General features: G+C 39.1%; 2 protein-coding genes across 2 annotated transcripts; both read left to right on the top strand.

The window, feature by feature from the left end:
- Positions 1 to 5,409: 5,409 nt before the first annotated feature.
- On the top strand, positions 5,410 to 17,919 carry LOC122767607 (guanylin-like). The gene is made up of 4 exons (XM_044022984.1): positions 5,410 to 5,433; positions 15,158 to 15,316; positions 16,173 to 16,359; positions 17,461 to 17,919. Exons 1-4 carry the CDS (start codon positions 5,425 to 5,427, stop codon positions 17,529 to 17,531), a joined length of 426 nt encoding a protein of 141 aa, XP_043878919.1. The 5' UTR covers positions 5,410 to 5,424; the 3' UTR covers positions 17,532 to 17,919.
- LOC122767608 (guanylin-like) lies at positions 9,135 to 10,304 on the top strand. The gene is made up of 3 exons (XM_044022985.1): positions 9,135 to 9,351; positions 9,587 to 9,779; positions 9,902 to 10,304. Exons 1-3 carry the CDS (start codon positions 9,271 to 9,273, stop codon positions 9,958 to 9,960), a joined length of 333 nt encoding a protein of 110 aa, XP_043878920.1. The 5' UTR covers positions 9,135 to 9,270; the 3' UTR covers positions 9,961 to 10,304.
- Positions 17,920 to 19,794: the final 1,875 nt, after the last annotated feature.

Raw genomic sequence — 19,794 nt, 5'->3', positions numbered from 1 at the left:
TTTGGCCTTTTCAGTGATCGGTATAAAGTTGTCTCGTTTTTCCTATGTAGCTGTTGTGCGTCCTCTTGCCTCCATCAGCCTTGACTTACATACGTCACTCTATGTGCAGCGTGGGAATGTTGCTGGGCGACAGAGAGAGAGTCATAGTGGACAGTTGTTTATATTTTAAAAGTGACAGACTTCTCACAGACATGTTAATTATCCTCTCGATACTCTCAAGTGTTTGTGATGGATGGATGGATAACTGTAGCTAAGATGAAAGCCTTTCATAAAGCACAGAGTCATGGGTAATTGCGTTTACTTGAAAAGCAAAACATGTCCTTCCATCACTAAAAGAACATTTAAAAAACAACAACAACTTAGCACTGACGTCCAGTTGTATACAAAAATATGTGTTATTTAAGATAATGGGGAAATGATTTAAAAAAATAAATAAAATGTATCATAAATTGATCTCAATTATACTCCTATTTTGCCAGCAGCCTCTTTATGAATCTGTCTCAAAGCTAAGGTCTGCCTACAGGTGTAAAAACCACAGATGTTGCCAACAGGGGGCACAATATGTTCAGTTTATGAAACAGATTTTGTACACCTCCACAGGTATCGTGTAATTGTGCAAGACTTGGCAGCGCCATAAGTGTCATATATGTCTAATAATTGCACGTCTTAACACTCATAAATAAATACATAAACGAAGGCTAAAGAAGAATGCAACACTGATGATGGTATATGGACACCTCTGTCTCCTCTGCCCCTTAGATCTAATGCACATTATTATTATTATTATTATTATTATTATTATGAACAGGAGTTGTTTGGAGGGATGTAGGTCATTGAGATTACCATCCACTCTGCCCTCCCCGAAACCCAGGGATCGATACAGCGTCTTTCAGCCAAATGTTTTTTGTTTTTCAACAACTTTAATCTTTTTCTTTTAAAACCGTTAATAAAAAAACAAAAACCTTGAATAACCTTACTTACTACCAAACAGCAGAGAGGCACAGCAACCAGTCAGTGAATACACTGGAGGTTTTAGCAGGTAGAGAGCCAGATATTTCCCTCTGGAGCTGGTGGAGAAAATAGACAAATAGAGTACAGAGAGTAAGAGTGTTGCACTTGTGTATATTTACAGGGCACAAACACGACTCAAAAGGAATGCTAATGAGCTCTGTAGCTGTTAGATATTTCAAATAATATTTCAAATATCTAACATGGTTATCATGGATGTTATGATGCCCTCTAGTGGCGATATGCAAAGCATTCCGTTATTTCTTTTGAAGACAGTTATGGCACTTTTCCATTACATGGTACCGGCATAGCGCAACTTGGCACATTTTATTTTGCTTTTCCATTAGCGATAGTACCTGGTACCTGGTACCTGGTCCTTTTTTTAATACCTGCTCCTGCGAGGGTCCAAGTGAGCTGAGCTGATAATGTTGCTAAAATGTGACGTCAACAGAGAGTGTGTCGTCACTGGAAGTGTCATGAGCAAGACGACCAACACAGGAATCAAACTGAACAATGCCGAACTGCAGATCAATTAAAATTCCTGAAAACTTGTGTTAATCTCCAACATTTTGCACAGACATGCTCTACTTCATGGACACAGCATGGGGAGCGCGCTTCCTGCTTCAGCCAGACAAAGTGAGGTCCATAGATACATGTTTTCTGCAGATTGATGTGGAAACATTTGACCAACCTGCACAGAGCCCTGACCTCAACCCCTATCCATCACTTTTCCACTCAAGCACCCTCTCTCAGCCAGGCCTTATCAATGATCAGTTCCTGACCTCATTAATGCTCGTATGTCTGAATGGAAGCAAATCCCTGAAAATGGATTTACATTGAGATAGGCTTTTTTGTCTGCAATCACAAAAAAGAAAAGGCAACTTACTTTTATTGCAGCCAGATCATATTTGTATATCTGGTGCCATAAAGTGCTGTATGTCATGGAAATCTGGTGTGTGTGTGTGTGTGTGTGTGTGTGTGTGTGTGAGTGTGAATGTATGAGGCCTCCATGATTTTCACCCTTTTCCCGCATTACTTAACAGTCAGTTTATATATATATATATCTATATATGATATATCATAAAACATTAAGTTAAAATGAACATTTGAATTCACCAAAATGTACAAAGGTCTGATTCAGCTTGATGGCCCAAAGACAGCACAGGGTTGTTTACCTTTCATGATGTATCTCTCACTGGTGCCTTTGCAACACTTCCTCTTAACTTTATCATATGAACACGTTTGACTCCTCCGTGTGTGACTGTTTTCAAGGTCAGCCATATAAATGCAAATGCTCTTTGCTTTAAGGTGATGATTTACAGATGAACAGTGAGTATTGTCTGAGATGAACACACACGGCTACATGAGTGCACATAAAGCAAGTCAATAAATGTCAGCTGGCGATTGTATCATATGAGTTTTTGACTTTGGCAATAAAGGCCTGTGTCATTTCATATCATTATTTTAAAGAACAACAATCAACTTTTGTCTTCACGACTATTATTTTATTGTGTGTGGTCGGTGACCATGGGCAATACAGGACAAATTGCTTCCCCACCCAAATGAACTAACTCACTGCACTGTTTTTATTGGTTTGCCAGTGAAATTTGCATGACTCTCTTCGCCTAGATTTGAAAAGGCAGTTTCCACACAATAATCCTGTCTTGCAGAAATTACATTCCCACACGACAAAACTGCATTTTCAAATTATGTTTTGCAAGACGCCTGTTTGTTTGTGAACCCTAACCACTTCCATTACTGGGAAAATCAGTGAGGTGGTTAAGCGACTTTACTTCCAGAAATGCTGAAGGCTCTGGGTGTTGAGGGGCTGCCTTGGCTGACACGCTTCTTCGACACTGTATGGAAGTCGGGGACGATGCTAAAGGAGTGGCAGACCAGTTCGGTGGTCCCTCTCTTTAAGAAGGGGGATTAGAGGGTGTGTGTCAATTACAGGCGCATCATACTGCTCAACTTCCCCGGCAAAGTTTACTCCAGGGTGCTGGAAATGAGGGTTTGGCCAATTGTTAACCCTCAGTTTGAAGAGGAATAATATGGATTCAGTGCTGGCCGTGGAACAGTGGACCAGCTCTTTACTCTGGCAGCGATCCTGGAGGAGGCCTGGGAGTATAATTTTCCAGTCCACATGTGTTTTGGGGATTTGGAGAAGGCGTAAGTCCCCAGGGATGTTCTCTGGGAGGTGAGTATGGGGTAGGTTAGGATCTGGAGGCGCAGCTGTGGTGAGGAGGCCAGAGTGGCCAGAGAATTGCATCGTTCCTTTTTGGAGATTATGGGGTCATGATGGCATCATCGGTCTGTGAGCTACACCGCTAATCAGAGGCCATGGTTCTCAGTAGGAAACCAATGGATTGCCTTTTTCTGGGCTGGGAATGAGTCTTTACCCCAAGAGATGGAGCTTGTTCATGAGTGAGGGAAGACTGGAGCGTGAGATTGGCCCAAGAATCAGAGAGCAGCGCTTGCTCGACTGCACTGTTGTGACAAAAAGAAGTGAGCTGAGCCAAAAGGCAAAGCTCTCGATCTACTGGTCAATCTTTGTGTCTACCGTCACCTATGGTTGTGAGCCAAAATGGGTTTCCCCAGAAGGGGCTGGGGGTCTCCCTTAGAGATAGGGTGAGAAGCTCAGTCATCCAGGAGGCACTGCTCCTTTGCATGGAAAGAAGCCAGTTGGGGTGGTTCAGGCACTTGGTAAGGATGACACCAGGTGTTCCTGGCATGTCCAACTGGGAGGAGACCTCGGAACAGACCAAGGGAGAGATTATGTCTCCTCATGTGGCCCCTGTTAGAGATGCTACCCTTCCGACCCGATCTCAGAAAAGCGGTTGTTGATGATGGATGGATGGTTAATGTCACCTTCCTTTCTTCATTTCAGCAAAAATGCAAAACACTACTACACAAAATTGCAATTTTGCAGATATGTAAATAAGTATTTTTAATTTTGGTCCACAAAAACATTCAGCACAAAACTTAAATGAGAATGCAGTTTAGTTGAGTGAGACCATACTTTTTTAGGAGACAAAGAAACTCTATTATCTATCTCTTAAAATGTATTATAATAACAACATATCCTTCATTCTATTTGCAGTCAGAAACCTGTAAAATAACTGACTGATATTATGTAAACATTCATTCATATTATAAACAGAATGCCAGCTTTGGTATCTATTTGCTTGGGGTAAGTCTTATTTACATTCTCATAGCTTTGTCATTTTTGTTTTTCACGTTTTACAATGTGTTTGGATTGTTAGTTTTCATCAGCGCGAGGCTAGTTATTTATTATTCTGACTGATAATTAGGGGTAATAAATTGAGCTGGCCAGATCATCCTGTTCCTCTGTGCTGGGAGTGTTTTTCACCCTCCTGCTTCTTCACATCTCAAATAAAGGAACATGTGAAAACAACAACTGCATGTTAAAGGTAGTTTATTAACGCACATACAGATCATATTTTCTAAGTCTGTGCATCAGTCCCACTGTTGCTGTTTGTTGGTATGTGGAGCCACACTTGAGCTGGAAGTATCTAATCAACACAGTGAGATAATCAGTTACTTCAGTGGATCAGATAAACACTGCTGTTGTTGTTCTGTGCTAGGCATATACTGGCACAACTCTTGCTTGATTGTGATTAAAGATAACATCACTGCACACTTGAAACACAATCAAATCCACATGATCAGGTTTAGCGAATAACATAAATCTTCTTTTTTAATTTGTGCCTGCTGCTCTGCTCATTTTTCTATTTCTCTAAGTTTCTTATAGGAGATAATACACAAAGTCCTGGGAACAGCAGCATTGGACACACCAGCGACCAGAGTGACAACCACACTGCAGGTGAGATACTGTATACAGTGATTTATTGGTGAGAAATAAATAAGACAAACATAAACCCTTTTAATGCTTTTCCACAAGTTTAGACTGCAGGAACTGTACAAGTCACCTGGGACAATTTATTGTGTATTGTCTACTCCTCCAGGTCTCATCAAGGGTGAAAACAAAACACATTGTGTTTGAAATAAATAAACAAATACAAAACGCACGTAGTCAAGCATAATCTGATTTTAAAAAAAAATGTATTGCACAATTATGTCATTAATATTCAACGAGATAACAAGGTCAAAAAACACAGAGAGAATAACAACAGGCAATAATATTTGTGAGTATCAGTGATCATATGAAGATATAAGATCTCTTTTTATGACTAATCACAAAATCCCGGTCTCACTTCACATGAGAGACTTTTTCTATCATGAAATAAAACACACTTTGGTGTTAGTGTGTCAGTGGTTGAGACCGTGTCATTATGTCTTTATTGGCCGTGCTGTGACACAACATATTTCACTGTGATCTGTCCACTTTACACCTGCAGATACGCCCGAGGGGGACGATAAGGAGAGGCCACAACCATGACACAGGTGAGACAGAGAGAGTTGTGTGTACACACACACATGCAACAACGCCAGTGTTATAGTTAAAACAGTCTTCCGTCATAAATTAAGAGGAGGTTGATATCAGCATCATTAACGCACTATAAAGATGGATTTACAGTCAATAACTGGGTCATTTTTGCTGAGCACAAAGAATGGAAACCAGGGGCAACAGCTTCAGTCTTCTCTAAAGCACACATTAGATTTATCATATTTAACAATTCAAAAAAATAAAAGCACAGCACCTGCAGGAAGCTGAAACCCCTCTTGCGTTCTATCAGTTATTAATCCACTTGCTCACCGAGAGCTGATACGTGTTGCACAGACTTGGCCTTTGTGTGCAACAGCATGTGCGCTCCATGAAAAGCAGTATAAACTTCTACCATTTCAAGTCTGATAGTTAGTTATCTCTGTTTCAGTCGCTCCCATGCTGATAAACGTCTGTGTCTCCTTTTATTACACTGAGAATGAAGCTGCTCCTTTTGGGCATCATTACAAATGTTGTGTGGCAACTGCTACTCTTCCTTTATTTGGGAAATTTAGTCAGATTCTGAGGAGAAATTGACCTCGGTAAACATCTTGCAACAGTGCAGACAACACGGTTGAGTGCCATTATTGATATACAATGTTTGGGTATTCAAAACAAGGAAACAAGGTTTACTTTCAGTTAAAAAAAGGACAAAGCTGAAATAGAAAAGGTGTGTTTGAGGCTGAAGAGGAAAAGCTGAACATTTGCTGCGCAGCTCAACTTCCTTTCTTTGACTTTCAATCATAATTAATTATGTTTAAGAAATTTCACAATGAACGTCTAATAAAACTTTTATTTCCATTAGGTTAGACTTCCGTAAGCGTTTCATGGGTCTTCAGATCCCTCAGTGCCTCAAAAACTGACCTTACCTCCAAATGGTTTTAGGGACCTGGTCTCTGGACCTCTTTGGTCAGAACTACCCTGCTTTGTCTTCTTTTATTCACTTTTATACCATTAAACAAACTCATGGCTGAAAAGAACCGCTGGTCATTTTAAAATGTAGCACAACCACCCAACAATTAAGTCTAAAACATTTAATGTTCGCCTCTGCTTTAAATGTCTACTGTAGCCATAGTGCGGTTATTTTGACGCGTTGTAAATTATAGATAATACTTGTTTTATCATTATAATAGGCACTTGAAACTGCATCTGTATATGGAATAGATCATATAATTGTATTGCCTCGGCTTTATTGACTCAGGAGGCAATTTTTCAAAATGATCTACAACAGAAGAAAATAAAAAAAACACATCATTACAGTAGATAACACAATTAATCTATCACTTTTTTACTGTACATTTTTTCCCATTGTCAAAAGGGAAAATCTAATGCCTTATCCAAGTTAAACACAAAAAATGTTTTTGTATCTTAGTGAGGACACATAATGTAATGTAATTACTGGGCTTCCCTGGGTTTCCCTCAGAAGTGGGTAGAGGGAGTAAATATTAGACTTTCTAACATTCTTTAAGCACGACTTGACAATAATCCTCTGTGTCCGCTGGATAAACCAAAATATTTTATACTTTGTTCTGCAACAAATTGTAGTTTTAAAGAGTTGTACGTTTGCAGAGTTCAGATTGTCTCGTTCGTGGGTCACAGGTTCCCTTTCATCTGAGGACATGAAGAGAGCTTGATGAAATATTCTTAGTGACGACCACTGATTGCAAACCTGTAACATGTCAGCTTTGAGAGGGGGTCAAACAAAACTCCAAACATGTTCTTTTCACACTCAGGCTGATGATTTACTCGTCTCAGGCCTACATTGTCATCATTAGTCTTACCTGTCTATGAATAATGGCCCTTTCCCATGACTGAGAGACTATTCAACCTCTTGGCATAACAGAGAACCACTTAGCCAAAGGGTAAATTTGAGGAGGAATCGTCAAACTGACTTGACATCAACAGTTTAATGCGTTCTTTTAAATCACCGGTACTACTGAAGCTTCTGGGATGATAATGTGATTGTCAGAGAATATTTCATGTGAACATTTTTTATGTCGCTATTATATTAACCGGCCACTTCATTAGGTATGCCGGTTCAACTGCTCATGAATTAAAATATTTAATCATCAATTCAATGCATTTAGGCATGTAGACATGGGAAGAAAGGGGATTTTAGTGTGATTTTGATTTTGAATGTGCCAGAAATGTTTGAAGTGATGGGATTTTCATTCAAAACCATGATTTCTCAGGTTTACAGAGAATGCTCCAAAAAAGGGAAAACATCCAGTGAGTGGCAGCTCTTTTAACAAAAATGTTGATGTCAGAGGAGAATGACCAACTTACTTTGGTTTGAACTTACGGAAAGGGAAAAGTATCTGAAGACCAGACCTCTGACACTGTTAACATGCACGTTAGAAGTCTGATTTTTGTCAGACTAAGACAAAAATTTGTATTTTTCGGTTAGTCCGACTAAAATCGAACTGGTCTTAGTCAGACTAACATACCTGGATAATGTGACTCATAGTCCGATTCTTCTGCATGTATACAGAACGCTTAGTTAGACTGGTGTCTGACTTGGTGTTCTGTTTACACTATAGTTTTGCCATTCACACATCTTTCATACCCATTCACACACTTCAATATGGGGTTAAGTGACTTGCTCAAGACTAGCAGAGCTAGGAATTGGACCCACAACCTCCCAGATGAAAGACATGTCGCCATACCACTGAGCTACCATTGTTCAATCCTAACTAACCTAATAAGAAAAATGTTGAAAAGCAATCATGGTCATACAGCATCATGCTATTTACTCTCAAAGTTTCACCCACACATCCCCAGACTATTTGCCTGATTTCAAAACACCAAATAAGGTCTGAAATGAAGATCTCAGCTACGCTTACGTTGTGTACTCCTACCTGCCAGCGTGGGCTGTGTGATGCATTCAGCATGGTGACTAATACTGGCTTAAACACTGTCATTATTTCAGCTTTTATCAGTCCATAACTGCTTTGGGAGTTCACCAGGGGCACAGGCATGTTCAATTACAAGCGCCGCAGAGGGCCCGTGGGTTCACCCTGTCACTGTGTCTCTCACTTGTCAGACAAGCACATACACGCCCAGAGTATGTCATTGGACTGTGGGCAAAACACACACTTAGACTGATGGAGAGATCTTTCCCGCATCAGTCGTCGTCGCGTCTCTCTCTCTGTGCTGAAATGATGCCGACACTACCGCCAAACTTCTGTCAGTGACAAAGATAACTCATTCGCTTGACTCATTAACCTCTGCAAATGTTCTTTGGTCGGCACCAGAAACCTTTTAAAACGTATAAACCTATTTGTCACTAATAATTAAATCAAATATGGCAACAACAACAAAAAGACCCAAGGGCTGAACAAATAAATTCAACCTTTTGTTTTATTCAGCAGTAAAAGGTGAATACCATTTCATTATTGCACACCACAGGAATCTCATCTCTTTTAGGATAGAATAGCATTTGCATATAAATGTAGTGTTTATACACTTTCATAAGGTGATTTAAAAAAAAGTTTCACAAATTTGCATGGCTTTGAGTAACAGAACTTTCGAGCAATGCCGGGGGGTTGATGAGGTCAAGGTAGGATTAATAAATTTCTCTTTACAACCCTGTTAAAAAAAAAAATCTGTCGCTAATCATTTACCCACGAGGAACAATTCCTATTTGTAGCACCTCTGGTCACATGATTACGGGGCAGCAGGGTTTAAAAGAGCTCGCAGACGCAGGGAGTGCAGACACTGAACTGAGCACCCGCTGAGCACATACACGCCAAGAGACAGCGAAGCTGTACGACACAAACTGAAAGTCAACACTCAAGATGAAGGCCGCCTTCGTCACCATCACTCTCCTGGTCCTGGTCCTGGCTCTCGGCTGGACGTCTGAGGCCGTACAAGTCGAAGTAAGTGCATCGCTGAGCATTTCTGTTGACCTGCGTAGATTGTACCTTTGACTTTTTTTTACTCATTCGGAGGTGTGGCTGTTTTTATCTGCATGTGCTGTAAATCACGTCGGTTAGATTGCAGATAGGACATTTATACTAACCCGTATTCTGTACTGTGAAGGAGTGCAAAACTGTGTGTAGGCCCTCTGACATCTGCTTTGGTTGAATACAAAATGTCTGCCTCTTCCTCCAGGAAAATGGACAGATTTTTTCACTGGAGGCCGTCAGGAGGCTTCAGGAGCTGATGCGGAGCAGAGGGTCAATGGGACAACAAAACCCAAGACACAGGGCAAGCACTGTGTCCCTCTGTGCCGACCCCATGCTGCCACAGGAGTTCCTGCCTCTCTGTAAGCAAAGAGGAGCGTCCGCATCTCTCACCAGACTAGGTGAGTCTGCTGTGTGAATATGTCAGCTCATAAATATCAGGGTAGATGTGATAAAGCTGTGTCTCAGGACAGTGGCAGCGGCTAATCGGTCATCTTTCTGGGGTTTTTTGTCTTCTTTTCAGATATGGTTCCCTTGGACGTCTGTGAGATCTGTGCATTTGCCGCGTGCACTGGCTGTTAAACAAAGCCAGCAAGCCAGAAGCAACTGGTCGAGCTTAAGAAATGTGAATTTTCATCTGCCTGCAATGATGAAACGATGACTTTCTTTTCCTTGAATACTGTGGTTCTGACTCTCTCCTGCTAGACACTTTTGATAATTATTATAATAGTATTTTAGGGGAAATTTGCTATTTTTCACAAACTGTTGTTTTGTTGCATATAGTTAGTACTTTATTTTTCCAACCTGAAGTTCTCTCTCATAATGTTTTATTTTTGAAAATGACATTGTTACATTCAGCTGAGAAAATATGTGTTTAAAGGTGTTTTCTTTTTTTTTTTCCTTTTATTAAAATTGTTCAAAATAAAAAAAAGCCTTCACCGATGCATTTTGTTTTTTGTTTTGTTAAAATACTTTTTCAACACTGCGTTGTTGAAAAAGTATTTTAACTTTTAACTAAAGTTATGGCCCTGAGTTACTTGTTTTAATTTAAATTTAAAATAAATGTATCAACCTCACAGATACAAGGCTGCATTCACAATGCACAATGCATTAATTTGCTTGGTTTACTCCTGAATCCATGTCACTGAACCAAACATGTCCCCTTAAATAAGGCTTATCCTTCAGACTGACTCATGTAAACCTAAACACTTCCTTACTGTTAGGCTGCATTCGATGCACATGCAGCAGTGATTGTAAGTATTGTACTTTTAAAGGTGTCATTACTGCAGACACAAGCAGGAACAGCATCAGCATCCACCAGTCAAAGGTATGATATGTATCTTAAACTATTGCAATTGCTGTTGGGTGTGGTAGATTTACATTGTGCAAGCGTTCAAATATTGACTATCGTTAAAGTGACAATGTTCAGCCCAGGGCCCCCGTAAAGGCTTGAGACAGCCTTGACATCCAAATATGCTTGATTATAGCTAATTTGCATCTATTGTCCCTGAACAGGTTGTTGGAATAAAACAAAAATACACCAGTAAGGAAAGAAGAAGAAAATATACAAAGTACCACACAGTGTTTTTTTGAAGTTAATATGGTTTACAAGGAATATGTATGTTGAAAAAAAACCACTTTTGTTTGATATCATAAATTGTATGAGTAACATGAATGCAAGACCATTAATTGTTTGTTCCTATTCTTTAATTTACTATGGACATAGATTGTGGGATATACTGAGTATTCATATAAAACAAAATTGTTTATTATATAAACATAAACAAATGTAAATAATAGATGAGGAAAAATCAGGACATACGAATAAGAATATAAAATATGTAATACAGCAAGCCAAATATAAAAGTGATTGAAAAATATGAAAGATTTTTATCTTTGACACCGACCTCATCTTTGAGAGCCACATCAACAACATCACCAAAACTGCAGTCCTCCACCTTAACAACAACAAGATAATAATAATAATCATCGCTTACATCACTCGTCTTCATCAGTCTCTCTCCCCCATCCATAAATGCATGAAGTCCAGATTCTACGACTGCAATAACATCCTTGACGACTCCTTGACAACAGTGTTTTACCAATGGTTTAATGAACACTGGTTGTGTATGTCCATCGGAATAGTTGAAGTTATTATGGGCTGCCACCCCTGAACCCTAATTCTAATATTGTATAGTGTTTAAGTTCAAGCACAGGCCTTTACACTATTATTACTATAATTTGATAACACAATACGTGTAACGTCTGCTGAAACCTTCCTGCCTTCATTTCAAGCTCACATCGTGAATAATTTATTTGATGCATCGAATCTGACTCAGCTGAAATACCTCGTTAAACAGATATAGCGTCAGTCCAAAGCACTTGTGTATCCACCACATACCGCTATACACTCACATATATATACTTGATGTCTGAAGGTAATTAAAATAATCATGAGCGTGTGCATCTGTAAACACATACAGCACAGAGAACTGGGAGTAGCACGACTGAGACCTTTCCGGGGTTTTAAGGGGAACAAATTGACTCCGTTCTGTTCAGTGTTTATCCACCAGTATCATATCCCAGCAGCTGAACCTCTCTCTAACTTAATAATGTATTCATTTTGCATCATAAAAAACATTTTTATTGTGAACTACATATATATATCAGTCCGTATCAAGCCAGAAACTTTTTTTTTGAAATTCTCCTGAACACTTGCCTTTTCCCAAAAAAACATGTCACACTATAGACACTCATTGGCCGCCCAGGTCATTTGAGTTGGAGTTGAGCAGAATGAGGGAAAACATTTACAGATGTCTTTGTAGAGTTTTATGAGAGAAGCAGCTTCTCACGGTTGTATACCTGCGGGATTATGATTATGATTATGATTAAGTCATTTGTTGACGTACTCCTGCTTCCACTGCTGTCATAGACTCCAGTCTGCTCTTGTATTTCAAGTCGTAATAACCACACTTCCCCTATTTCTCGAAATAGGGGAAGCTAATTTCAGGCCTTATATAAATTCTGCAAACTAACAACTTGAACAAGTAAATGTGATTATTATGTAAAACTGAAGTCATTTTTATTTACAGTGTATGTACAAATGAGCCTTTTTGCATGGAGTTTGCATGCTCTCCCCGTGTGTGCGTGGGTTTTCTCCGGGTTCTCCAGTTTCCTCCCACAGTACAAAAACATGTAATTAGGTCAATTGGACACTATTAATTGACGGTATGTGTGAGAGCGTGAGAGTGGATGGTTGTTTGTCTCTGTGTGGCCCTGCAATGGACCCCGCCTATCGCCCTATGTCAACTGAGATTGGCACAGCACCCCCCGAGACCTTCATGTGGAGGATAAAGCCCCTCAGAATAGCAGAAGTGATATTTTTACCACATTTGTACAATCACCGTCAAGCTCACTGCAGTGAAAAAAACCTATTATATGTGTCAACCCATAGAGAACAACATGAGCTTCAAGTGGTTTTAATGCTGAGGCTGCTACGGGAATACGAAAATCACATGAGACGATCCCTCAACCGTGACAAATGGCTGAACCTGAACGAACTAGTGGCGCGTTCTACCGCAAGTTTAGTATTGAAATGTAAATACAACACCGTACATACTGTAATTGAGGACATTTTAGAGGAAGCTGAACTTCCCTTGTTGTCTTAGAGCAATAACCACTGACAGTTACACACCACTTTATATGATACAGTTGGCTGGTTACGTGACTGCATGACCTAATGTGTCACAGATGTGTTTGAATTATGTGTTTGATTGCTGTCATTAAACAATGGCATGATGGAGAGGCCTGGAGCAGTGGCCCAACACAGAATGGAGCACATCATATTAGGCATTATTCATAGTGAACAAAAGCATAGAAGTTTGGTCAGGTAATGAACAGGAGTTACAGACATCACTGAATGGATCCACAAAACAGAAAGTGGGCAGAGCATGAAGCTAGACTAACAGATAACAGAGAGACATTGAGATCAACAGAATGGACCTTAAGAAATCACAGCAGAAAACCAGGACTCCTGACGACTATAGAGAGAGGGATGACCTTGTGAACTGTCATGGCCCAGCCTGGTCATGGTTGGCTAAAGACAGGAGTCAGTGGAGTGAATATACCTTGATGATGATGATCATGATGATGATGTTAGTTTTCAGCATTTATGTCCAATGCATTGAGGATAAATGATTAATCTTGTAATTAAAATATGTGTACTGTAGCTCAACCTTGCAGGTCTGGTGTGTATTTGGCAGAGACTGGATGATGCCCCAGCAGCAGATGATGTATTGATGTCATGTATACATACATACATACACCTCAAAGCTTCTTTGTTGTCTTAGGGATGACTAAATATGACCCATCTGCCAACATGAAGGAGTGTGAGGGAGTGTGAGGGAGTGTGAATGTTTGCATTACAGTAATAAACAAGTTGTGATAAAAGCATGGATTAAAATCCAAAAGTGATGCGAGTAAATGCGTTGGTGCGTTGTCTCAATACACAAAAGCTGGACTTGACCACTGAGCTGATCTGTGCATCACGTTTAAGATCAAGGCCCAAACAATATTACATGCTTGTGCCACTGGTGTATACACACAAACGCTCCCTCAGTCAGGTCTGACGAAGCTTACAAATAACATTACATCGTTTCTCTTAACGGAGACCAAACGGAAGCCGAATAATATCAACGACAAGAGGAACATTATCACCAAAGGTTATGTGCTGCAGCTTTAAGTTCACACGTCATGCACACTAATAAATTTACATTTATTTTCTCAGGCCTGTATTCGAATGCTCCATTTATCCCACACTGTCCCTTCCTGCAGCATAACTATTCACCCTCTATACTTACTTTGACCTTCAACTAGCTGTAAACTATATATCTCACTCCTCTTCTGTCACTTTAGCCTTCACATGAGGGTCGCATGCGGCGCTGGTGTCAATCTGACATTTTAGAATGTCCAATTGACCTAATCCCATGTTTTTACACTATGGGAGGAAACCAGAGAACCCTGAAAAAGGCCCAACATATCAAAAATGTTTTTCAAAGTTAGATATAGGAGGGAAAAAAAGAAACGTGAAGCCTCTGTGGAAGAACCTGTGACTACTGTTTTGAAACAATCCCTGAGTTCACACAGTCAGACCACAATCCATCGCTGACGGAGGAGCCGCAGACTGTGACACATCATGACATCACAGATCACACATTGTGAAGTCCAAGAGTGTCTGATGAAAGTTACTTTTCTAACATTAGCATTAATATTTTGAAGTGACGGATTAACTTATCATTATTATTGATTCGGGCGAGCTTAAATTGAGTCTTTTAAGACAAACTTTTAGCTGTGGGAGCAAGTAAAAAGGGAAATGTCATCATTTGCAAATATCACAACTATGCAAACAAGGGACCCACATGGTTGGGCTGTGTTGTGTAGGTATACAGCCACCTGCTTATCAGATCAGACAGCTCTGTGACGACTATCTGTGGACAAAAGACAGGAGATGAGATTTATGAGGCGACATTGAAGGCTCAGGTGCGTTGGTATGAAACCCAAAGTCAATAATAAAATACCGTGCTGACGGAGGAAACATCAGGGATAGGGGTTATAAACAAATTTAGAGGATAGTAGTTATAAACTAAAAAAGAGGATCCTCAACGCTGGGAGCACAGGCGTCTTTGTTTATCTTTGTCTGATCAGTGTGTCCCCCACTACCTTTACTCATCCCAGCCTGCCAGATTGTCTTTGTTAATAAATCACTCACTAATCTGTCCAGGCGCTTTATAAAAGGCAGCACAGCTACACAGAAGAACCACAGAAGAAACACTCCTCTAAAGCGAGAGGCATCTTGCGTCGTCTGAAAATGAGATCCCTCAGTGTTGTCGTTGTGTTGGTGCTGTGTGTGTGCAGTGGAGCTCTCGGTGTGCAGGTCATGGTGAGTATCTTTTTACTCTTTAATTCAATGTATTAATTTATTTCTGAATATTCTGAGTGCATCTAGAAGAAATAGAGTATGCTGTATAATTCCCTGTTGTATTCCTTTGATGTTTAAGAATCAGACTTAGTCAAAATTGTATTTGTTTTAGATCAGCCATTCCCAAACTTAAGAGCGCTGGGGCCCACTTTGAAAATCTGAAAAACCTCTGAGGCCCAACCAAACTTTGATCCACACACGAGACTACGATCAATAATTCATGTGAACAATGGGATACAAAAATCCAGTGCAGATCAATAATTAGTCCACTTCGTCTTATTTGTAAACTTGCGTATCTTTCAACACATGCACTCAGTTATCACAGCTGGGCTCCATGTAATATTCGAAAGGTTCAGCTTCACAACAAAGTGCTCGCTCTCAAAGGGCATAATTATCCATCAACATAAAAAACAGTTTACTAATTACCATTGTTTGCAAATGCTGAAATGTTAGGCCTGCATGCTGGATATTTACAATATTGTTATATAGATTACCTGCTATACACTTGGTCAGATAAAGGAAAAATAACACATCATTTAAATGTTATGTTTTGTTTTATTCCTTGTAAGTATTTCTTAAAATCGATCGCTCATATTTTTTTTACAGCAATTTAAAACTTAAGAAATATTGGCCGTGGCCCCCACTTTAGGGATCACTTTGAGATAATATTTGAATGTACTCTTTTTATTTCTGTTAAGCACATTCAACAACACCATGTGCTACACAAATACATATGCCTTGACTTTACAACAAGTGGGTTATTTTAATGAAAAACCCAGATTTGTTCACATTGAGTATCTTGTCCTTGTCCCCTCAGGTTGGAGACAGGAGCTTCCCCTTGGAGGCTGTGAAGCAGCTGAAGGAGCTGATGGATTTAAATGACAACATCAGCCCTCGCCTCGCTGAGACGAGTGTTGTAGCCGCTTGCACGAACCCTCTCCTGCCTCAGGTCTTTCGGCCAGTTTGCCAAGGGAAGGGAGCAGCTATTGTTTTCTCCAACCTTGGTAAGACTCCACCAAGGATACACAAGGAAACTGTTCAGTTTGGCACGAATGTTAAAATGCTTACATACAAGTTATTTTCTGATATACCCACAGAGAACACGATTCATCTGTTTATATCACACAGTACATGATTCTGGTGAATTATTGGTATTCATTTGTTGTCGTTCGATATATTTATCTTTAAAAGCTTGTCACAGTTTGTGAAATGATGATGACACATTTTCATACAACAGTGGAGCTCTATGGTAGGGAAAATAATAAAGCTGCACCAGGCTTCAGCTGCACTGACATCATTTTACACTAATAACATATATAATATCATCTAATCTTTACTGAAAGAGGCTTGCCTTGCTTTGATTGGAACGTGCAAAGGTAACAAAAGGTGCCTTTGTCAGTGCGTATAAGGTTTCCAAGTCTATGAATAAATTAAACCTGTTCAATAATCTCATCTTCAGACAAGCGAGCCAGGGTCAAATCAGTTTAACTCTCAGCAAGAAAGTGAATAAAACACATACATATAACAGGTTTATTTTATTATAATGATGTGTACAATGAATGTATTTGATTGTGACATATCAGAAAAAGTCCTCAGTCATCCAGGTTATGATTTGTTTACCAAAATAAAAGAACTGAAGATGTATTTTGAAACAAAGGTGAAATATCTTCAAGTAATTAAGGAAAATCTAGTTGACCACATCTATGCACACATCTGGATATTTACCTGGACTACAGCTGTCAAACTACCTCTTCTTTGTTAAATTCATGAGGATGCAAAAGCACTGTGAAACCATGTTTCAAGGACACTTCATTACACATTCTCTAATCGAAATCGAGTTGACTGTTAACACATTGTGCACATCCTGAACTGCTGCACCATGAATTAACAGTGTCATGGTAATGCTGTTTATAAAGGCCTTCATGAAAAAACTGTGCAAACTGTATCTGGGTAAATAACAAGGTCACTTGACACAGACGGCACCGTCACCGCCGAGACAGACACAGATATGGATCCAATTATCGAGATAAACAGAAAAGACCCTCGTACAAAAACAGTAATTCAGGCCAACTCATTTTAATGTGATGTTTTCTTTCACTCTCCAGTGTATATCACCACGCCTAATGATCCTTGTGAAATATGTGCCAACCCCTCCTGCTATGGGTGTCTGAACTGAGGCTGCCATCATTGACGTACACTGAGACATCGACCGAGAGACGCAGGGGAGCTTCATCCTTCTCTCTTTTTGTCTGACATCTGTTGAGTGGGTGAAACATATCATGTCACCCAGCATCCAAGCCAAATGGGTCTGAAGAATCAGTGTTGGATTCATTAAAACAAAAAATGTTATTCACCATTATTATATGTTTGGGTAGATGCTGTATATATACATATATATGTGTATATATACAGTACATACATACAAAGGCCCTAATCAAGTAAGTGTCTAAACAGCTGTTCTGTACATTACTGAATATTATTATCGTCTTCAAATTTCTTTAACATTGAAGTTTTAATTTATTGAGTCTGGTGCAGCCTCCTGATAATAAAGTCTGTTATTTGCATCACTGAAAACATTTCTTGTCAATAAAGGTCGTATGGGTAGTATATATGTATATACACACACATATATATATATATATATATATATATATACATATATATAAAGGTTAAATAAATTCAAGTTCTAAAGTTGTTGAAAAACTTACATATTAATTATTTACAACAACTTTAGCTAAAATTAAATTAATTAATTTAAATAAAGTCCAGTAACACTAATGCAGTCTTCAAAGTTATGCCTATCATATCCATTTCAACTAAATTCCTATCCCCCAAACCTAATTTGGACCTTAACCTGAAATTAATTTTACCCATGACCATAAAACCAAGTATTCACTCTCAAAGACATTGTGAAGAATGACCAAAATGTCCTCAAGATGATGGTGTTGAACCAAAATTTGTGTTAAGATTTAGAAAAACAGGATCCAAATATTAAAAGAAAAAAAAAGAAATGCAGGGAGCAGAAGAAAAGCAAACAGAATTGGTGAAAAACAGCAAAACTGAACAGACAAACCAACAAAAGGACTGAATAAATGCAACAGGAAGGAACGGCAACACTTTTTATTATAAGACACGGGTGAATCACATCAAGGCATGGAAGACAATCACAGTGGAAGAAAACATAAAAACAAAAAAAAAAAGAACAAGAATCCAAATTAAAACAGGAGGCAAACTACAAAATAGGGCCAACATGCAAAGAGGCAAGGAAAACAAAAAATAAATCTAAACTCTAAGGAGAAAGTACAAGACGGAATTGAAATGTCCAAATAAACAAAAAGCACAGGTAAAAAAAGCAGTAAAAAAATAAATTAGAAAAACACAAAGCTGAGGAGGAAACCAAGCAACAGCAGCCATCCTGAAAGACTTCATGAATGTTTGTCCACAAAAACAATTAGCACACATATACACACATCACTCAAAGTAAATATATACACACTCTCCCACTGTGCTTTCAATTTTTTCCATCCAATTACAAAGGACCAGCTCATGTCACGTCATGTTGTGTATTTCTGGTCTGCTGATTTTTGTGTTGCCAGTGACAGCTACTTTATATTAGATCATTCAGGAATATGTGCATCACAGACACCAGGCATCAATATGCAAACATCAATGACCTGCTTTTTTGTTCCACTGTGACCTGCAGGTGTCTACAATCATTGAAGCACTGTGTTAAGTTGCCTCTACTAGTCTATAGACACTGATACAATAAGAGAATAATGGACCAAATAAGACTGGCCCAACTGAACCAAACTATTTTGTTTTAAACCCCAACATACTTTGTTTTTGTCTTTGAATCCACACTGGAGACCCTTTAGAAATTAATCTGGCCCTATCAAGGCAAATGCCCATGTTTGTAATACAAACATTTGGATCACTATTCTGGTTTTGAGACTCATCATATTACAGTCATATTTGAGATTTGGCATTTACATGGGAGACAAAAGGTGTATCTATTGTACATCCTAATATACATGATCATAACAGTATCCACATGTCAAAGTCTTGACCACCTCCTGATCTCTATCAGAGTGCTCCAGGTAGTATGACCAGACCAGATTATTTCACATCCCAAACTTTTGCAACCTGCTCCAAACACTTTCACAATATAAATCTTGGAAAGAGCACATTTGTGCACAATATAACATTTCTGTAACAAGTAATAATACTTTGGTTTGTTACACCAGACATTTTCAATCTGAATTTAATTTTATGGATTTGCTATTAAAAACATTAACACGCAAGGACACAAAACAGAGAGTGTTTAACAGTTACTGGGCCAATGGAGCACTGCATTTGTAAAGGGTATCGAGATTCTAAAATATGAGACTATTAATGAATTTTATTTGTAACTACACAACGTTTCACATTGACAAAATGCA

Source organism: Solea senegalensis, linkage group LG4 (genome assembly GCF_019176455.1).
Source record: "Solea senegalensis isolate Sse05_10M linkage group LG4, IFAPA_SoseM_1, whole genome shotgun sequence".
NCBI classification, from domain to species: Eukaryota; Metazoa; Chordata; class Actinopteri; order Pleuronectiformes; family Soleidae; genus Solea; species Solea senegalensis.
This window is presented reverse-complemented; position numbering and strand designations above follow the sequence as displayed.